General features: G+C 38.9%; 3 protein-coding genes and 1 long non-coding RNA gene across 7 annotated transcripts in view; 1 reads left to right on the forward strand and 3 right to left on the reverse strand.

Moving 5' to 3' along the window:
* Positions 1-1277, reverse strand: part of LOC147138202 (phospholipid-transporting ATPase ABCA1-like) — a 38898-nt gene extending 37621 nt beyond the window's left edge. The window contains exons 1-3 of one of the 2 annotated variants that reach the window (XR_015089101.1): positions 1127-1276; positions 859-926; positions 142-235 (exon numbers count right to left, since the gene is read on the reverse strand). Coding sequence is in view for 1 of the 2 variants with exons in the window: in XM_086048325.1 (XP_085904451.1) it covers positions 142-235; positions 859-926; position 1127 (163 nt within the window). In the remaining variant the exon portion in view is untranslated. Of the gene's footprint in view, positions 1-141; positions 236-858; positions 927-1126 lie in introns of both variants that reach the window. The other variant, XM_086048325.1, reaches the window with a different exon arrangement.
* Positions 1278-2387: 1110 nt separating this feature from the next.
* On the forward strand, positions 2388-4276 carry LOC147138204 (uncharacterized). Its single transcript, XR_015089102.1, has 6 exons — positions 2388-3702; positions 3791-3820; positions 3894-3930; positions 4008-4035; positions 4115-4157; positions 4245-4276. It is a non-coding gene; the product is annotated as an uncharacterized LOC147138204 (long non-coding RNA).
* Positions 4277-5339: 1063 nt separating this feature from the next.
* pex11g (peroxisomal biogenesis factor 11 gamma) lies at positions 5340-11454 on the reverse strand. Its single transcript, XM_086048329.1, has 5 exons — positions 11041-11454; positions 8350-8547; positions 6627-6805; positions 5755-5817; positions 5340-5642 (listed from the first exon to the last, which is right to left on the reverse strand). The coding sequence occupies exons 1-5, from the start codon at positions 11101-11103 to the stop codon at positions 5426-5428; spliced, it is 720 nt and encodes a 239-aa protein (XP_085904455.1). The 5' UTR covers positions 11104-11454; the 3' UTR covers positions 5340-5425.
* On the reverse strand, positions 9877-21203 carry LOC147138206 (FYN-binding protein 1). Of its 3 annotated transcripts, none has more exons than XM_086048327.1 (16): positions 21111-21203; positions 18431-19001; positions 16953-17055; positions 16639-16694; positions 16119-16156; positions 15826-15857; positions 15358-15439; positions 15078-15240; positions 14514-14658; positions 14352-14368; positions 13940-14009; positions 12971-13013; positions 12449-12614; positions 11922-11955; positions 11671-11708; positions 9877-11590 (listed from the first exon to the last, which is right to left on the reverse strand). In XM_086048327.1, the coding sequence occupies exons 1-16, from the start codon at positions 21111-21113 to the stop codon at positions 11538-11540; spliced, it is 1614 nt and encodes a 537-aa protein (XP_085904453.1). In that variant the 5' UTR covers positions 21114-21203; the 3' UTR covers positions 9877-11537. The 3 variants fall into 3 exon arrangements, with proteins under 3 accessions (XP_085904453.1, XP_085904452.1, XP_085904454.1); XM_086048326.1 differs by lacking the exon at positions 21111-21203 and adding an exon at positions 20269-20433; XM_086048328.1 differs by lacking the exons at positions 16639-16694; positions 16953-17055; positions 21111-21203 and adding an exon at positions 20269-20435.
* Between the last annotated feature and the right edge of the window lie 516 nt (positions 21204-21719).

Consider the following 21719-nt stretch of genomic DNA (forward strand, 5'->3'; position numbering starts at 1 on the left):
AAAGAGAAAGAAAAAGAGAAAGTTCCACAATAAAAGCAGTGGTCACAAAGACATCTTATGTTTTGTTTTGTGTCTTATCTGGTCTTGTCTAGGCTTGTTAATTGTATTCTAGTATTTAGGTGCTGACATATTAGTACTCACATTGACCCTGCTGAACAGGACGATTGGTGTTACGAATGAAAATGAGGATGACAAAGATGAAGAGTGGCCAGAGGAGCTCGATAGCCATTTGAACCTGCATAGACGAGAGAATGCATGTGCAATGGTTAATGCTGAGTCACCTGCAGGTGTCTCCATCCCCAAAACCCAGTTCGGTATCATTAAATAAATATACAGTAGCAGGCATGGGCATATTTAGCCACTAGGTGATGCACAGGCACCTGCCATTTTGTCTTGGCCAAAAAAAAGTATTTTCTTCTGCCGCCCATTTTTCCCTTCAATGTATCAACGTTAAAAAATATATATACGTATGTATGTATAACCCCTCTCAAAAGAATAGACGTGTCCCCAATTTAATTGTATAGGTTATAGGCTCACAAATAGTGTGGGAAAAGGTTTGATTGTACTTATCTTGGGTCTCATTTTTGTTTTTCACAAAACCTGCCATTTGAACAGACGTGTAACCACTGTAGCTTCCGCTCACCTCCTTCGTTAGTAGTTCGGGAATTAGTTTTACCTTTCCTGTTCGGGTGCCTGGTCATGCAGTGTGTGGCCCCAAGTGTTTTGGTTTTGATTACGCTACAGCCACACACAAGTGTCAATTTTCACATTTTAAGATGTGTCAACCCCAGCGACTTCACTGTTAAAACCTTATTTGCGAACACAACAACCTGAAGTATCGAAAATGTATGACTGCACCTTGTTTCTTCTACGGTAAGTGATGTGCTTCCAAAGCAGAAGAACAAGTTGCTGGAAAATATCCATCACTGTTAAAAAGAGAACACACGGTGAGAGATGCGGTCCTAGAACCACCGAGCCTCACATGAGCAGGCGGCCGATTTTTGTTAGCAGCGACAGTAGAAATCTTCCATCCGCCCATCGAAATCAACTCTACATACATAAGTAACATACAGTACATACATGTAAAATTGTGTTTGTATTATCTGTAATGGCTGCTAACACTCACTACAAAGAAAAAATTCTTGCGTGACAATCCTCCGTTTATCCCGAAATCGTCCTGAATCCAGGAGACTTTTTACTCATTTTTGCGGTGCGTGATTTCAAAGACAATGTTGTGGAGCCTGTCCACGAAGCTCTTGGGCTTTGACGAATAACAAATAATTATAAATACAGGCTTTCGGACGAACCAGTCTTCTTTTATACGCACTTATAACGTCAGTTAAGTCATTTGTTTTCCTGTATTTGTTGCCAACCATAAATGACTAGCCAGTTAGCAATAATAAAAAAAACACATGGAAGCCTGTTACATTGATAATTACAACATCAGTAACAGCCGTGAACATTGAAACTATACCTTTACGTATTGCAGACAAAAAGTAATTCCGTAAATCCTGCCCCCCACAAGGCTCTAACTGCCCATTACTATTACATACCCGGAAGTCAAAGATGTAATTGGTCTACACCAGTGCTTTGGTGAGTTGAGGCCATCCAACAGAACAAGCGAGTGGTCCACGCGCTCTTCACTGGTTCATACTACTATATCACTTTATTAATATATTACTACGGCATTATCGTCATCATCATTAATATGAATATATGATCAAGTAAGAGTATACTTCTGTTGACGTATTTGGGATATTATATTTGAGGGTTTTCTAATATTTGCTCGAGCATCGCGTCATCACGACGTCATCACCACTTCAAATTTTGCTTGGACAGAAGTGTGTGACGTCATGCATGCCGAGCCCATGATAATCTCTCCTCTTTCATTTATAACTGTTTCAAAGAACAAAATGCATGTAGGAATGGGAAAAAAAAGATTTTGTTGGTTTGTTCGGGGACCAGGGATCAGGCAACGACCAAGCTTCAGAAAGCAAGTGAGCCGTTATTGGTCATTACTTGAGGCCTGAGCAACTGTGATGTCATTTTCAGTCAAAGTGGCAAAATGGCCGCCACCTGAAATGGCTAAAAACGGGTGCAGTTTGCAGCTTAACTTATAGTCAACAAACGCAATATTAATCAGAATGTTGTATTTAGACTAATGGAGGCGCTTAGAATATATTGTAATGAAGATTTTTGGGTTGACTTGCTGTTTAAGTAGAATTTTTGGAGACATTACATTCGTGGCTTAGTTATTTTTCAGCCTACTCTGTACTTCTACTCCTGACATTTTCATGCAAATATCTGTACTTTCAACTCCTTACACACCCAAAACATTAATGTTACTACAGTATTTCATTTTGGATTGTGTTTGTTCATTCCACTTTATCATTGTTCAAAGCACCATCCGCATAAATCATGCTAGGACACAGGAGCGTTACCAGAGGGGGGCAGGGTGGTCACTGCCCACCCACGGGCACACTCTGCCCACCCAAAGAAACCTGGATGTAGTTCTTATGAATGGGGAATAAAAAATCAAAATAAAATCAACTTTTATTTGTTTAGCCCAAATCACAATAACAGTTATTTCAATTAAGAAGAAAACAAAACATGTTTTAAGGTGCAGCAGCCCTACTCTGGATTTCGACCTACTTGAGAATTGCAGCACTTTTTTGCCCCCCCCCCCCAGGTAAGACTAATGCCCACCCACACCTGGCATCCTGGTAACACCACTGCTAGGACCGATCCAGTGATTTTGATTGTGGTTGGATGATAAGTGTCACGAGAAGGGAGTGCTGTAGAAGTATAACCATATAACTATGCATTGCACCTGCATGTGACGCAAATCGGCAAATCAATGACAACTCGCGACACTCAAACTAGTGCAGACTTAGAGCTTTGCCAGTCAGATGTGCGACTGACTGAAGCTGCTGGCGGCCATGATGGCCAGAACCGGCCCGGAAATACACCGGACGATCAGGAAAATTCACATATTATCCCGAAATTCCTGACGGCCACCCCGCAACTGGCTAGGTACTTAGCAAGACTAGGGCTGTCAAGAGATTAAAAAAATTGAGAGAGAATTATTTATGATCTGTAATGTCATGTCATCCTCCACACCGCTTATCCTGTAGAGGGTCGCGAGGAGGTGACGGAGCCTATCCCAGCTGACTATGGACCAAAGGCAGACTATACCCTGAACTGGTCGCCAGCCAGTCGCAGGGCACACACACAGACACTGTCACTGAGTGGGAAAATTTCACAACACTAGTGTTGTGTGTCGTGGAGTACTCAGAGCCATTATCCACCAACTTTTTGGTGCTCACAAAATGGCGGTGATTCTCAGTCTTGTGCCACCAAGCTGAACTGATGTTGACAAAGTGATTCATTCTTCTTTCTTGTCTTCTGCTCACATACAGGTTATTTTAAAGTTACAGTTAAGTGTGAACATTAAGTATAAGTGTAAGTATTGGTGAATATATTTTTATCAAAAGCCAATAAGACTAACTATTGTTGATAAAGTGATTGTTTTTTTAATGTTACAGTGAAATGACAGTGAAGTGTGAATACATAATGTAATGTACTGTGAATATATTTCTGAGAAAAGCCCAGCAACAAAGTGATTGTTTTCCTTTTGTTGTCTTTATATACAGTACAGGTTGTTTTAAAGCTACAGTTTAGTTTGAAGATGCAGTATAAAGTGTAAGTATTTGTGAATGTATTTCCAACAAAAGACAACAAGCCTAACTATTGTCGATTAAGTGACTAATTGTTTTTTTTTTTGTTACAGTGAAGTGACAGTGATGTGTGGAGACACAAAGTGAGTACTATGAACATATTTCTGAGAAAAAACATGTGGGTGATTGTTGTCCTTATGTTGTCATTTTACACAGGTTATTTTAAAGATACAGTGAACTGTAACGATACGGTGTAAGTATGGATTAATATATTTTTGACAAAAGCCATTAGGCGTAACCATTGATTATAGTGACTTTTTTATGTTACAGAGAAATGACTGTGAATTGTGAAGACAATGTAAGTACTGTCAATATATTTTAGTGGGCTGAACTGATGTTGACATTGATCGTTTTTCTTATGTTCTCTTAATATACAGGTTATTTTAAAGCTGCTGTTTAGTTTGAAGATCCAGTATAAGTGTAAGTATTAGTGAATATATTTTTGACAAAAGCCAGTAGGCATAACTATTGTTGACAAAGTAATTCATTGTTGTTTTTATATTACAGTGAAGTGCTGGTGAAGTGTGAAGACACAATGTAAGTACTGTGAATATATTTATGAGAAAAGCCAGGGGGCTGAAATGATGTTGACAAGTGATTGTTTTCCTTATGTTCTCTTCATACAGGTTATTTTAGAGCTACAGTTTAAAGTGAAGATGTAGCAGAAGTCTTAAAGGCTTTGTGAGTATATTTCTGAGAAAAGCCAATAAGCTGATCTGATGGTGACAGTGATGTCATTGTTGTTTGTATTTAATTTTCATAATATTATGTTATAACATTTATAATCTTATTTATGTTATGTACTATTTTAGGATTTGAGGTACTTAATTTCTGTGTATTTTAATCTAATATTTAGTTATAATTTTGGATTTTTGCTGTTTTTAATATTGTGTATATTTTTCCAATGTTATTTGAACAATTTGTATTTGAAAAGTTTTGTTTTAAATAAAAAATGTGTTCTATTGTGAAATTGCATATATCCTGTTTGTACATGCAGCGGTATTGTCAACTGGAATAAAAAGCACACTTTGTTTTAACTTAAGCGGTTATGTTTATTTTTCGCCATAAACACGTATGTTCTCCTAACATATAGCTGTCAGTAGTGCAAATAGAAAAAGTAGAATTTTGTGTGCTAATGACAAACCTCTGTCATTTTACTTAACTCAAGGGCATTAGTTCAACCATTATCCAACATAAGTTCCTATGTCGTCAGAGGAGAGAGAGAGAGAGAGACACTTCCTTTCTTCTTGTACGCGCTTTGCAAACTAGCCTTTTTTTTTCTACTGGATTGTGTTAAAAACAAATGTTAAATCTACATAAGTGACGGAAAACAAATACAGTACAACTAAATTAAATACATTTATCAGATCAAAACTAGACCAAGACTTTGGGATAGTGCTGTCAAAAGTATCGATACTTACACGCCATATCCGAATACAATACGGATATGTCGTGATATCGATACTACGGTGCTAACTGTTCCAACACGTGCTCGAGCATATGGTAATGATGCCTCCTGGATGCCTGCCTGGTGAGATGTTATGGCCCCCACTGAGAGGAGGCCCCGGGGACAACTCAGGACATGCTGGACAGACTATAATGGATGATGAATAGATGTAAAATTTATTGTTGAAATCTATGATAAATGATTCAATTGATTTGCTACAGAGCTGACCAAAAAACATTGATTACTCAGGACTGCATATTTGATCACTGTCTCCTGCTTTCATCTTGATCAAACCAACAAGAGAGGAGATAGTGCCCATCAATCCCACTAGCCAAGCAGGGAATCGTCCTGCCCACAGGAAGCCATGAGGCATCCAGTGGATGGCGTTACTAAGGTCTGTCATACATCCAAGAATCGAAAGCAGCTCCGCCTGTATCTGCCGATGGATCTGACAGTGGCTGTGAAACGTGGAAAAGATAAGACAAAAAACATTTTTTTTTTAATTTCATATGGTGTCCTTCTTTACTCTGATCAGGGGAGATAATAATACGAAAGCTGTTGATACACCACCTGCTTCCATCTTTGTCACACCTCCTAAGCTCCCTCTTGAGCAGCATCAGAACTCTGAGTGACCTAAGAACACACAAGCACCACAATTGAACTCGGAATGTGTGCATGAGCAATTCACAAATCATCAAAACCTTTGTTGCTATCTTGACGATACTGAAAAAGTAACATTTGTTATTGTATACTGGTACAATAGAAAATGTAATTATGTTTGTGAACAATAGGCACCATGATACTTCCAGGTGCCAGAAAACTTCAGAAATGATGGCGTTGTCTTCGGGGATGCGCCGTCAGATATACTCCAAATGTTCATAATTTTTTCGATTTCTATAGAAAATAATAATACGGCAGAATCGTGGGTGAGGAGGATAAATTGAGTGAATATCCAAACTAATGTTGTAATGACAGCAAGACTACCCCCCTCGCTCCCCAAAAAGGTTGCCTAATAGCGTCCTCTAGTGGGATAGACTTGGAGTCAAACTCCAATTTGTGAGGGATATTTTTCGCCACAAAGTGTACAGTATATAAATTGTTTGTGTTCACTTTGAGTTATTAAGCAAAACAGAATAGCCTGCCTTTTTGCATGCCTTGCCATTTACCTCCATTGAACTGGCCATTTTATTAATAATAGAGCTCTTGGAGGTATTTTGGGGCTCTTTTTGCACTTTGATCAGTTAACTATGTCTGAATTTCTCCCATGTCTATTTTTAAAATAACTTTCCTGTTGTAATGATAGATAATGTAGATGATATAGAAGGATTTGTTTACTCTGATACCATTGGAGATCGCCATGACTTTTGCCAATCATATGCGTGACGTCAAGGTAAAAGTCCTATGGGACGGATGGTCTGAGAAAAGCAGAGAGACGACTTCACCTCAGGATCCCCAGCAGCAGCGAAGTTCCCCACAGCACCGTGCTGACGAGCCACCATCTGTCAGACTTCACTCCAACGAGGTGAGCATCAGCGGCCCAGGCCACGTGTTCACACGGGTAATAGAGCTGGTCGGCCACATTCGTGAGCACTGATATCCAGCGCATGATTCCATCTTTCTCCTTCGCACAACATGGAGTATGTGTTGATGGTATAGCATCACATGATAGCACCCTGACATTCAAGCAAACATCCATCCATTCAGTTTTCTCATTTGGGTTGTGGGTGAGCTGGAGCCTATCAGCAACATTTTGGTGAGAGGCGTATGGCAAGCCGTTCGAGCATTGATTACACAACATTTGTGTGTTTATTATCCAGCTTAAGGTCCATGTACAAGTACACTATTTTATCTTCACCTGTAAAACAGTTTAGCGTACTTGAAGAATAATGTGCATTAGCACAACGACGGTCTTACAAGGAAACCTTTTTTTCCACTACTGCCTTACACTTCTCAACTGTATGTCATTTCTGCACAAAAGAAGTTTAGGGATGAATGGACGTTTGGATAGATAGACATTGAATCAAAGCAGGAAAGCGAGACTGATTTAAGGTGTTGCCTGTTGGCATGTGGTAATAGTCCAATTATGCTAAAGAAGTATTTATGCAGCTCGTAAAATGGAAGTATAATAATAACAGTAATCATGACATATTAATCAGTTAATAATCAATTGTATGTATGCTGCTATAACACATTGAAGTCATATTCAACAATGCGCATTCATGAGTTGTATGAGTAGTATTAAAATGCATGAATATAGGTAAACACTTCACACAAGGTATCTAATACAATTTTGTTACAAGTAGTATTAGTAGCACACAGTTGTCAAGTCATGCAGTTTTTCCTTGCTAGTAACATAGTTATTCTACAAGTGTGCCCTAGTTGTTCTACTAGCGCACAGAATTGTCTTTTTAGTGAAGACAAAAAGCCTACAAGTACACTAGTAGGCCTTAAGCTAATACCAAACAAGTGCTCAAACGGCTTTCCATAGAGGCGAGGTATACCCTTGATCATCACCCAATAGCAGATCGTATGATGGACAAATGACCATTTACACTCAGATTCACACCTATGGACAATTAACATTAAGTCTTCAATGAATCTAACATGTACGTTTTTGGAATGTGGGAGTACAGGGAGGGCGGCACGGTGGTCGACTGGTTAGCACGTCCGCCTCACAGTTCAGAGGTCGTGGGTTCGATCCCGGCTCCGGCCTCCCTGTGTGGAGTTTGCCTGTTCGACCCGTGCTTGCGTGGGTTTTCTCCGGGTACTCCGGTTTCCTTCCGCATTCCAAAAACATGCTTGGTAGGTTGGACACTCTAAATTGCCCCTAGGTGTGTTTGTGAGTGCGGATGTTTGTCTCTGTGTGCCCTGCGATTGTCTGGCAACCAATTCAGGGTGTCCCACGCCTACTCCCCGAAGACAGCTGGGATAGGCTCCAGCACGCCCCGCGACCCTTGTGAGTTTAAGCGGTATCGATAATGGATGGCTGGAGTACAGGGAGAACATGCAATCTATAGAGCCCAGATTTGCACCCAGAACCCCAGAACGGTGAGGCAGATGTGCTAATCTTAATTACAACATGTTGCTCATTTAAGCAAACATAACAATTTAAATAATTTCACTTCCTTTGCAGCATGTGCCACCACTGGAAAAAGATAAGGACACCTTGGCTCCAAATCCATAACTGTGGGAATAAGCCAGCATGGACAAATCATCGAACAGCCTCAGCACTGTCCTGCAGTGGCTTAGCTGAGAAGAAAAGAGCAGCAGACTTTTCCCAAGGTTGTGGGACGAAGCATCTGCCTCTGCCTTGAGTGAAAAAATGCCTCCGACCAGCTGGGAGCCATAGCAGAGTGTCCTGATCTGGAAGCAGAGAAGACATCGCAAGGCTCGAAATAAGCGGGCTCGCATCGCTGTTTGTGGGTCAAAATGTATATTTTGCGCCCCATTACATATTGAATAGAAAAAAAATACAGAGACAACCGTGAAAGTATCAGAAGCAGAATAACCACTAAGACAGTCCAGAAAACCTTTACTGGGCTCACATCATCGACCGCGAGTAGTCGGGAGGTTAATTAATAAATCCAGATTCTGCAGAGAAAATCATACACGCTTTAATTGAACCAGAGCCTGAAATGAATTATCTTGCAGAAAGGAAGAATGGCCTAATGGTAAAAAGCAGAGGTAGGCATTTTGTCAGACTGACGGACTGGTCAGCGTGTTGCTGACGAGTGATGGGTGTGTTTGTTATGACGGCAGGTTTACTGGAGTAGACTGCATTGACTGGATATGTGCAGTAGGTGGTGGTATGCACCAAAGACAGACTCATGATTTAGTCAGGCTGGGAAGGCAACAACTAATTAATGAGCTAAGAGGTAGTAAAATAGCTTTTAATACAGAGACCGTTTTATAGAGAAGTTATTGTGAAATAAATTTTACATTTCTATTTTTGGAAAGAGTGGGGTTAGGAGGTCGTGAACTTGTATTTTTTAGCCCCACACTCCATTTCAGAAGGTGGCAGTAACTCACTAAAATGTATTTGCCAACCACTAGACGACAGAAAAAGAAGTAGAAGAAAAAGAAGTCGAATTAGAAGAAAAATCCATTAATTTATCATAACGGCTACTTTATTTCTGTTTGCACAATGACTAGGAGGCATTTTAATCCACCAGGATTGTACCTTTGGCAACAAAGAGATATGGTATTCTGGTGAAGGTAAGCAAAATGTTAAAGTAAAACGTTTAAGAGTTAATGCGGCAGCAGGTTCCCACTTAACAGATCAATAGATTGGCAAATATGTGTAGGCTATGAAAATTATGTGGGTGTATGTGTGTTTTAAAGGTCTTTGAGCAGAAACAACACATTATGATGTAGATAGATAGTTCACTCCATTTACCAATTGAATCAAATCGCTTCAGATAATGGCTGGATGAATGGATTTTTCATCTTGTTGAGCCTTTTCTTTTTTTACCGATTGACGATTGGGGGCCTTTGACGTTTACTGACGGAAGTGCGGTTAAAATAACATGACGGACTGACTGACGATTACAGTTCAGCTCGGCTTGAAAAAAATGACGGACTGACGGATGACGGGAGGGTGTCCAGGCTGCTGACGGACGGCGAATGACCGACCGGAAAACTTCAGTAAAATGCCCCCCTCTGGTTAAAAGTATATTAATATAGTATGAAATATTTGTAATTTATCAGAAATGTTATTTATTTGTTTCACAATAGTCTTGAGTTTTGACATTGACGTTTGAGGCCTGCACAATAAATGTTCTTCAAGTTACATTACAGCAGAGTTGTTTTTTAATCAATTTTGTTTTACTTGTAGACAAGAAACTTTTGCTGCTATAAACAATGTGAATTTAGGAAATAAAAACTGTTGCTTCCATAAAAACATATCAATTGTTCATTCATAATATTGTCATATTTTCATTGTTCAATAAAACAATTTCTCTGGGCCCACGGAATTAACCGGCAAAAAACCCCAAAACAAAACAACATAATCACACACACATCTGGTTAGAAGTGGGTCGTCTTATGTGGCCGTTCAGTAGCGGTCATCCCTGTGTTTTGTATTCTTTTGGTCAGACATGAAATTGGAATTGAAAATAGAATTTTCTTTTTTGTATGGCATCTGGAAGAATGTGCAGGTAAGAGCAGAGTAGACATAGTGGTGGTACTTTAAATATTGATATATTTGGCTCCAGTCATCCATTTTATAGGTGAATACGTATATCTTAATATAGTGGTAACAAAATAATAATACTCTCTAAATTAATTTGATCTTATTATATACAATATATTGTAATATATACACAGTATTGAGTATCATTATCTATTTGTGGGGAGTGCACACACTTAACAATCGTGTTTACATTTAGGCCAGTCAGTTTTCCCTCGGGCGCTTTTTCCTTTTTAATGCTGCTCACTTCATTCATTCGGTGGGTTTAGCAGAGCCGACGCATGCAACAAAATGTTGTTTTGTCGTGCACTGTTGTATATTATTACACAAATGACAATTAAAAAAAAGAAATGTATAATTCTGAAATATATAAGATCATTTCATGTAAAAACCGGTCCTTAAAGTCCCTCACCTGTAATTATAATAGACGGTGATATTGTTGTTGTTGCTGTTATTACCATCCCGATTATCAAACAGTTCACATACGAGTTAATTCGAGTTACAGTACAATTCAAGTCCGTTTTTACATTATATGAATCAAGAAGGAGTTTATGGGCTTGGATTGACAGCAATAGGTGCAACGTATAATTTGGACACTTTGGAGATGTTCATCACAGGTGTCAAACAGTTACAGTACTTGTTATTTCAAAGCACGTAGTAATACTCACGACTTTATCTCTTCCCCTGTAGGACTCGAGCACCCGAACAAGGCAGTCGACAGAATGCTGCATGTCTGTCACTGACACAATTACACGCTACTGTCAACAAATAAAGTACACGAGACTGTCATGCTTTTGTCTAAAACACCGTTTACATGCGTCTTTTTCTAAACGTCTGATGGACTTCGACCGCGAAACACTTCAGAGTTCAGACTCAACTAGACGATCACCGAGCTTCTCTCTTTTACTTTCATGTTTAATCAGGCGCGCTAGGCACTACTGCCCTCTAACGTACAAGTAGTTAATTGTTTAGCGGACAGGTTAAGATGATTGATAAGCGGTTTGGATAATGGATGGATGGATGAAAGATTGATACTTTTTTTCTCGTTTATAAGCATGACAACTATAACAAGCAGTTTTGGTTCTCAGGTTCATTTAGTTTTGCTATATTGTAGTCTGTTTCGATCCATTTGAATCTATATCAGTATGCATCTTTTTATCTGTGTTTAGTTTGACATGGATGAATAATCAGTGTGTGCATAGTCGTTGTCATGTGGTTCTGAAAGAGAAAAGAAGAAAGGTGATAAGAAAATGCGATTCTGCAATCATTGCTGTCATTTAAAGATACACATAACTCACCACTGATATAATCAACATCGTCATAAATGTCCGCTTCACTGCAAATGAAGATGATAAGGTGTTGATTGCAATGATATATCATATTCTCATCTTCACGAAAGTTTCCTTTCTTGTCTTTTTCATTTTTGTCTCCATTGACTATACTTCAGCATCAATAACTTTTTTTTTTTAAAGGAATAATAATTATTAATGAAGGTTATAATGAATGTTACGAGATCCACGTATGAAAGTTGGAAGGAAAAGGAACTCACAGTGGAACAAGAAGCTTTCTGGATACATAACCATCTGTAAGAAATAACATAAGAAGAACCTTACAATAGCATCTGTTTTCAGCAAATGTGACTGTGCCCTGAACTTTCTTTATTTGTATCGATTAATCTCTTAGAAAGTGAACATTTACCAGAAAAAAATACATAAATATGAACAAGAGGTGTGAATATACAGTACATGGGTTAATTATGATATGACATGCCTGCACACATATATATCTATATATATATGGACTTATTTTACAAAAATAAAATATATATATATATATATATATATATATATATATATATATATATATATATATATATATATATATATATATATATATATTTAATTTTTTAAAAATAATTTTTGTATACCAAACTGTCAGCTAACTAATCTTCACAGTAGTAATCAACAATGTTTGTATTGTTACGATGAACATAGGCGTTCTCAATGATCTTGACACAAACTTCAGTGTACATTTCACACAAGCACCCCCAATTGCAAAAGTGATCTATTCACTTACATTTTCCTGATGTGCGGTTGTGGCACAGAGCTTTCTTGCTGTTGGTGAGCTGGATGACGTCCAGAATATCCCCCCGAGACACATGGAGGTCCTTCCCTCCTGGCTTCTTCATGACACCGTTAGGATCCATCATCACGGTCTGCAACACTCTGAGTGGACCCTCATACTGACATATTTTAGCACAGGTAACATCAAGTCATTTATCAAGTTATCCATTGTTTTAAAGTGGAAGTCAACTCAAACATTTTTTTTCAAGAATATGTTCTACGCAAGCCCACTAGTTGAAACAAGACATTATCATAAATATTGCATTTGTGGAATGAGAGTTAATCCACACGTTTTAGCCATCTCTGGGGTGGCCATTTTGTCACTTCTATCAACTGAAAATGACATCACAAATGCTCAGGGTTCAGATAACAACCAATCACGGCTGACCTGTTTTCTGAAGCTGAGGAGTTTGGCATCATCTGTTAAAATGGACAATAATGAAAGAGTAATAAAAAAGTGTAAGAAACCACATACCTTGAATTTTTTCCTCAGCTCCTTTTCCACGTTGGCATCAATACTGTAAAACGCCCAAAACTTTTTATTGTTTGTTTTCTGTCATCTGATTTGAAGTTTCTGCTTTATCAAGAATATTACAGCAAATGCCAGGACTAATTCAGATTTTTAAAGTGAGTACGTTCCTGCTGACATCCTCAAGGGCCAAGCTGCCCCTGTGAGAACAATTTTAAAATCTGATTGCTAAAAGAAACAGTCCCATTGCTAATATAGTTTGAGTTAGTTGCTGATTCCTGCAGGCCCTGAGCAGATTAAATTAACATGGCAGCACAAAGAAGCTGAGATTTGATTGGACAAAATAAATATACAGGCAAGAGACACACTACAAAATGAAGAGAATATCAATGTTGAAAATCAATTACTGTAATACAATTTCATGGAAAAAATGTTTGAATTTAGATTGTAAATATAGATCTGCGTTTCTGACAGTGTTTAGGCGAGAAACCCTTGCTGGCCCCGACAGACTTCCACTAGTATATACAGTACCAATACCTGTAAAATACCACTGGATCGCAGTATTATTCTGCAAATGCCTTCCTGTTACTTTGCCTGGCAGACGTGTTCAGAGTGGATAGTTTTTGTTTTATTTTTGTTTTACAGTGGTTAATTTTTCTTATACTTATATGACAATAATATTAAAATGTTACTTATTATATAAACTGGGCAGCTGATAAACATTTGCTGATTGTTATATTACAAGTATGTCACAAGTTAAGTCATTCATTCAAATGACATTTTCTAAGGGGAAATCAGATTGTGTTCGACTTTAGGTGTTCCACTGAAATGCAAGACGTAAAGGGGGAGAACCTAAAATGATCGACCTCTATCTCCTGAGTTGAGAACACCAACATGTGAACAAGAATGAAACTGCAGCAGCATCATGCTCCACCAGCTCTATTTCAATGAACAACAAACAAATGAATACTGTACCTAAATTCAGGTAGCAGTGGTGGTGGTGGCGGCGGAAAATCCTCAAATAGATGAAAGGCATCATCGTAATCTGAGAACACAAAGAAAATCATGTTGTAGTTAAAATGTTAAAATACTTTGTATAATCGATCAATTCTGAGTGGAATTCTGAGCAGTCAGTGTCGGCCCAGGACTTTAAGGGCTCGAAGCGGAATTTGATTTGTCCCCCTACACGCCCCGCCCTCCACGACATCACCTACTACAATTGTATCCTTGTATATAGAAGACAAAGGATTGTGATGTCTGTGTCGCCCCTTTCATTTTTTGAGAAAAATCCTCACTCTCTTTGGGGGCCCCCAAGTGGCCTGGAGGCCCCAAGCAGCTGCTTATAATTTGCGTATGCCTTGTACAGCGTTTGCACTTGGACGCTTACCTTGACTGTGACTCAACCTGCAAGCATAAAGAAACAAATATGTAAATTAAAAGTGTCCAAAGGAGCCGTGCAGTTTCTCAGGTGCACATGAAAGTGTCTATGTAGTCTGAGCATTTGTTTTTAAGATTTTCAATACTGCAGGATAAAGAGATGACACGACACCTGTTATTGGATTCCGTATGTAACAGCTGTGGTGGATCCGGAGGAGGTGGAGGCAAAATTGATGCTTCGGTTCTTCTGGATTGGAACAATTTACGTTTCAGTTCCCCATAATCAATATCCACACATGAGTTACTGATGTAGCCATCTACAGACGACAATACAGAGACAAGGACGCACTAATGAGTTATTATCAAGCATCAGTGACTGGTTCTCCAGGGCCCAACCATTTACTTTCTCAAACGATACACAAATAATGGAAAATCTGCACACATGCAACTGTTCCTCTCCTTTTTCACATATGAGGGCATTATAGGCAGTAAGTAAACTGTAAAAAAAAACCCTCATAAAACAATGACTATAAAGCACAAAAAATCTGCAACATAGCAGGGGCACAAACGCTGTATAACTGCTCTTAAACAGCCTTTATCTTGCGGTAAGAATTATGCTATGCTAAGCTAGTTGCTAAAAGAAATTTCTGCCAAAAAACCCAATGATCAGCTGTTCTCTTCATGTTAACAAAAGACCTCAACTGCTGTTTCCCAGGACATTTCATATGAAGCTTACATTTTCCATCCAGGGAGCGAGCCAACCACTTGCCCTCTGGGTTATTCTTCACTCGGAGGATGTCCACACTCTCGCCTTGATGCACCCTGAGGTCCAGTTTGCCTCCACCGTACCAGTCGTGACGAGCTCTGGCGGTGTGTAGAATTTCTTCTTGAGCATGCAGCTAGAGAGGAACAGAAGACATGGATCTTGATTTTTGGCTTCTGTGTTTGGACTTTAAGATGGATGGATGTTGTTACATAACAGACTGAACAAAGGATGGATATCATTCAACTCTTACCTGGAATTTTCTCCTGAGCTCATTTTCTCTTTTCTGCTGCTGCACTCTCCTTTCAGCATCAGAGTTGACCCTCACTTGATCCCTGTATCACCCATTATTTGATGAAAAGAACATCAGTGTTAGAAACATTGCTAGTTGTTAGTCGGGCTAAGGATCCAAGCTAACAAAATGTAAAACAACAACTGAACACATTTCATAACATGGCACTTAAACACTGATTTCCCTGTTGTGGGGAAAGTATTGTAAATATGCTGCTCAGAACTGTTGTAATGTTAGCCTTGATGCTAGCACAAACTGAGACAAGTTCTGGCTATTCCAACAATACAGTATTATAAATCACTGAAGTGGTCGTCTGTGTTACCATGGCGATGACAGAAACATTAGGACCAGTGTGCCATTAAAATGATTTCCTTCCATTTTTTACCACTCTTTTTGGTTTATTGGTCAACATTTGAAGTGTAAACTTACTCATCAATATGCTCGTACATATCACTTTCATCCTGCAAGACAGATCGTGTGCATTTTAAAATCCATAATAAGCACTTTCCAATATACTACAATATGCATGCTTCAGAAGGTATTATTGCCTAGATTTGGGAAATGGTCTTCAGTGAAATTCTAACCTCGAACCCTGGTTTTTAATTCAGAAAATATTTTGACCTCACAGGTTGTGTTGCCTTTACTTCTGATTTCCTATCTACTGTATTCATTTTTTTTAAAAAAGGTTTATTATTATTCCAGTTACAGCTTTTTGCCCTTACCCTGTCTGTCCACTGTGAGCTGTTGTTGCTCCCGGATTCTGAGAAATAGACAAATGAATAAATACATATGATTATGGTCAACTATGCTTATTTATCGTTATAAATAAATGACTGAATGGTTTGAGCCCAAAGTAGGAGCATTGGCAATCATACTGGATCTATGGAATGTTCAAATGTAAGATACTGTATTTTCAAGAAGTTAAATGTAAATTTCAATTGTGCTACAATGATTAAAAAATAAATAAATATATATATGTATATGTGTGTTGATTGGACTCTCTAAAATTGCCCCTAGGTGTGATTGTGAGTGCGGATGTTTGTCTTTGTGTGCCCTGCGATTGGCTGGCAACCAATTCAGGGTGACCCCGCCCACTGCCCGAAGACAGCTGGGATAGGCTCCAGCACGCCCGCGACCCTTGTGAGGATAAGCGGTATAGATAATGGATGGATGGATATATATATATACATTTATATCTTAGTTTGTGCATGTACATACGAATTTTATTGCACTTATTTGTACCTTTGTCATCCAAGCTTGCAATGTCATCATAAGCATCATGGTAGATGTCAAGGTCCCTGCAGTGAACAACATATGTTGGGTGTAAAATTCATTGCAAGAGCTCTTTGTAAAAGTATCTAAGTTTATCCTACCCAACATCCTTCGCATTCCCAAATGTGGCAGTGAGTGAGTGAGTGAGTGAGTGAGTGAGTGAGTGAGTGAGTGAGTGAGTGAGTAAAGAAGTAAGTTCCATTCAAATTAGTTTTTCTGTAACAAACAAACATTAGACAAATGAATCTGACTCAGACTTGACCCAGATTATGCCAAATACTCACACAGTGGTAACCTGATTCTGCAGCTGACTGGGTTTGATTGGTTGTGAAGGAGGATTTGGTGGACTGGTCACTCCAGGTACAGATATTTGTCTTGCATCTGAGCCTGAGGAACCGTTTGGGGCGACAATGTCAATTCTGGAAAGTGAACAGCACTGGAAACAGCAGGATAGACAAGGAAGCACAAGGACACTCTGATGGTAGAGCATCCATCCAATGTTTCTTTTTTTTTTTTTTTTTAAATAACACTCGTCCTCATTAGAGTCACAGGTGAGCTGAAGCCTATCCCAGCTGACTTTGGCTAAGAGACTGCATGGATACACCATGGAGTGATTGCCAGTTATACAGTACACAGGTCATATAGACAAACAACAATTCACACTTATGCTGACAGCTATAGACAATTTAGACTCTTCAATGAACCTACATATAGATACACAGTAGGGACACACAAAATATAGACGGTTTCGACACTTCAGGGTATATTCATATTTGTTCCCAATTTGGACATTTTCACTTCAGGGTGTATCAAGGTTATTACATATAGTGAAAAATAATGAAATAAACTACATTAAAAAAACAAAAAAACATTTTTGTCAATGAAATACAATTTAAAAAAAAAGAAAAAAGAAAACTATTGGTAACTGAAACTACACCTTGCGTTTATAAAAGTATCGAAAACTAAGTAGTATAATGTGTGTGCCATCCTCCACACCGCTTATCCTGCACAGGGTCACGGGGAAGGTGCCTATCCCAGCTGACTATGGGCAAAAGGCAGACTACACCCTAAACTGGTCGCCAGCCAGTCGCAGGGTACACGCAGAAACTGTCACTGAACGGGAACCGATCCTGCGCTGCCCACACACAACTCAGACATGTGTGCAACTACACCATCAGCGACCTCTAAGTAGTCTAATTAGAGCAAAAATGTCCTTTGTTTTCACCTTTGTCAAATAATATCACACTTGAGCTTTCGGGGATCATTGTATTGCTATACATCCGAAGCTACAGGAGAAGGAAGGTCAAATTGTTGTTTGAGAATTTCAGTTAACTTTACTTTATTACACAATATTGAGTAACTTTTTTTAATTATCTTGCACAACAAATACTCCATATATTAAAAAAACAAATAACAAAATTAATAAAAACTCAACTAAAACAAAGCATTTTGGAAGAAAAAATCATGAAAACTAACAAACTTGCTGTAAAAACGAATTGAAACCAACAAAAATCAAAACGTAATAAAAACTAACACTAATGAATAATCCCAAACTACAATAATGGTTGGTTGTCCTTACTTTTGTTGCCAGCTAATGACTGTGTTGTGAGTCATTTTGAGGGAACAGTAAATGGACAGTTTATATTACAAACTGTAAGCACTAGCAAAGTGTCATTTCTCCACCGTTGTTCCATAGCATTTCAAAAATGTACTCCCTTGTGTCTTATACTGTATGTCCTCAAGCAACCATATCCACACTCACCTTCTCTTGTCCTCAAAGCAGGAAGTGGCCTTGCTCGCTGGGTGACGTTCAGGAATTGCCCCATGTCAACGTTATGTGGTCGTTTGGGTTTCAAGGGAACGGGTCCCTCAGGGGGAAGTGACTTCCTCAATGGAACGCAATTGCTTGTGCTCCTCAGTCTCAGTGGCAGAGGGGTTAATGTCGGAGCTACACGGGGGACTTTGGTACCTGCAGCACCCTTCAGCATCATATTTTCTAGCATCTCACCTGTCTGTTTAATCTTATTACCACGCGAAGACTGGACCAATGTTTTGACTCCGCTATGGGGAGGTGAGTGAGAGAAAAAAAATGTCTGGGAGGGGATGGGGGATGCCATTGCTACATCTGGACCAGCCACATGTGGAAGCACTTCAGGAGACACTTTAGGCCGGAAAATATCCTTCTCTGCTGTTGACGGTATCGCTCTGACAACACCGGGCCATGGAGATTTTGGAGAAGTGCTGTCCCGGCTGCTGGCGTGTGACGCGCTGGAGCTGGCGCTGGCGCTGGCGCTGAACCTGGCCCTCAAAGCTTTGACATCAACATTGTCTCCCTGTCAACAACAAGACATTTGTTTCTCAAGCAGGACGGTCGTAGTTATATGCGTACACTGAAGCCAGCAGACATATTTCGAAAAACAAGAATGTGACAAGAGAAAAGGCATCAAATGTGTTATAACCTTGACAACACCCAGTACAAGAATGGCATCATTCGAAGACAAAGAAAGACTTTCTGGAATGGCCCAGCCAGAACCTAGACTGAAATCGAACCTGTGGGGTAACAGTGTGACAGATACGCACACTAGATGGCTTTCATTTGGAGCATTTCTGCAAAGAAGAGTGAGCAAACACTGAAAAAAAGAAACCTTAAACCCACTGTCTTGCCAAGCCAGGATGTGGCATACTCTGACAGACTGAATTAGACATCAGAGCAAACTCTTAGTTTGGTGTGCACACAGTCTGCTATCCAAACTAATCGACCCTTTTGCACACGCCAAACAGATCCTTTTTAAATTAAATTTTACAGGTTAGTTATAAGTCACAATTAAGTGCAAAGTGGTTTCATTTCTCGCACATCCAAAAACCTTACTGCAATTTAACATGGATGTGTTTCTTTTTTTGCCCACTTTTCAGACACATGACCCAATTAGACACAAATGTTAGGCTCAAGATCACCATTAAAGCGGAAGTCAACCCAAACATATTTTTTTCAAGAATATGTTCTATGCAAGCTCACTAGTTGAAACAAGGCATTCTGATAAATATTGCATTTGTGGAATAAGAAGATAATCCACTCGTTTTTAGCCATCTCTGGGCATGGCCATTTTGGCACTTCTGTCAACTGAAAATGACATCACAACTACCCAGGGCTCAGGTAACGACCAACCACGGCTCAGCTTTAGGAAACAGGTCAGCCATGTTTGGTCATTACCTGAGCCCTGAGCAGTTGTGATGTCATTTTCAGTCGACAGAAATAACAAAATGGCCGCCGCCTGAGATGGCTCAAAGCGGGTGGATTTTGCTGCTTAACTCAGATTCCACAAACGCAATATTCATCAGAATGCCGTGTTTCAACTAATGGGCCTGCTGGGAACATATTCTTGAAAAAAAAATGTTTGGGTTGATTTCGCCTTTAACAAAACTGCTGAGTTTTATCAGCTTTAAAAGTATGATTACGTGTTAAAGTGTTAGCTGACACCCCAATAATAGAAGAGGTAAATGAGGTCCACTATAAGGGATCTCCTGAGTGAACACCTAAAAGTTGTAACCTTTAGAGAGCCAGAGTGTGAAGGAAATGTATGCAACCACACACTTCTTTACCTCAGCCAGCATCCTGCACTGGTTGCTATAGAGACATTGTACGTGCTGGAACTGCTGCACCAAAAACCTGCAAGAGTCACTGCCAGTCATCTTGCTTACATAGAACAAAGGAAACAGATGCAAACTTTGCTGTCAGTCTACTTCGACATGTTCGATTGGATGCACTCACTGGACACTTCATTAGGGACATCTCCACTATATGATGAAATGAAGCGCTTTATCAAACATGCCTTTTACTTGCAATGCTAATCTTCCATAACACGGTTAGAATATCAAAATAATGTTCATTATTGTGGTTTCTCATGGCCCTGAACTTCTTTTCATCAAACCAAAAGGCATTTCTTCATGCAGTGTTTTGATGACCTTGTCCAATTAAAGTAGCACCTCTATTCAGATTGAATCTCGTGCCAGTCTACCTAATTCTCGTGTGTGTGTGTGTGTGTGTGTGTGTGTGTGTGTGTGTGCATGCGTTTGTGAGTATTGCTTTACTTGGCAATGATCTTTATTTTAAAAAAGCTAAATAAAGATTGTATCTACGTAAATGTTATAGAAATGTTAAATGAAGCAAACCTAGGAATACATTACTACAGTTAGACTGACATGCAGATATGTTGTTACAATAAAAGCTTTTTAAATAAGGGAAAATCCTGGACAAAGCACATTCAAAATATGAATTAATTTTCAAAATAATATGTTTAAGAAACAAATCATTAAATGTTACTGTAAAGCCCTGGTTGGGGCTTTAGCCACTCAAGTCCCACTCAGTCCAGGCAATTCAGCTCCTTGATCAACCAGGCAAAACACACTTGTTGTATTATAAGAACATTATGAAGTGCCCTTACCATAATTCTGTTTAGTAATTCCAGAAGTGTCAGAGCAGGTTGGTGGCAAAATGCTCCATGTTGGTGTTACCAGGCAAATGCAACATGTGTCACTGCCCTTTTTGAAAACCAGGAAGTGACAAACACAAACCATGTGCAGTACCTTAACACAGATTTAAAAAAAATAAAGTAAAACAAAAACAAACTTTGACAGGTAGTAACCTTTTGCTGTTTAATTGTCTTTCTGAAATGCTTTAATCAGTGCTATGCGCTGCACATAAAACAAAAGAAAATATTACATTATGATTTCTTTTATTCTTTAAAATAAGTATATTTATAAGGAGTTAACTGTAACAGTTAAACTTGACAATGTCTGTTATTTACAAAAAGAACTGCAAGTGTAACATATAAGTTACTAATGAAATGGAAAAAAACAAAAAGGTGAGTTTCAGTGTATTTTGACATTTAATCTGAGTTCTCCGTTCATGTTAAGAAAGCATTAGAAAGGATTTACCCAATGCACACAAATAATCAAGTGTTGGCATCTGACTGTTAAATGACACATCATGCATGTATGTTCAAAATATAGAATTCATTTATTCAGTTATCAACTCATTCATTCATGTTTAG

Source organism: Filicampus tigris, chromosome 12 (genome assembly GCF_054856515.1).
Source record: "Filicampus tigris isolate MCC_2025a chromosome 12, RoL_Ftig_1.0, whole genome shotgun sequence".
NCBI lineage: Eukaryota > Metazoa > Chordata > Actinopteri > Syngnathiformes > Syngnathidae > Filicampus > Filicampus tigris.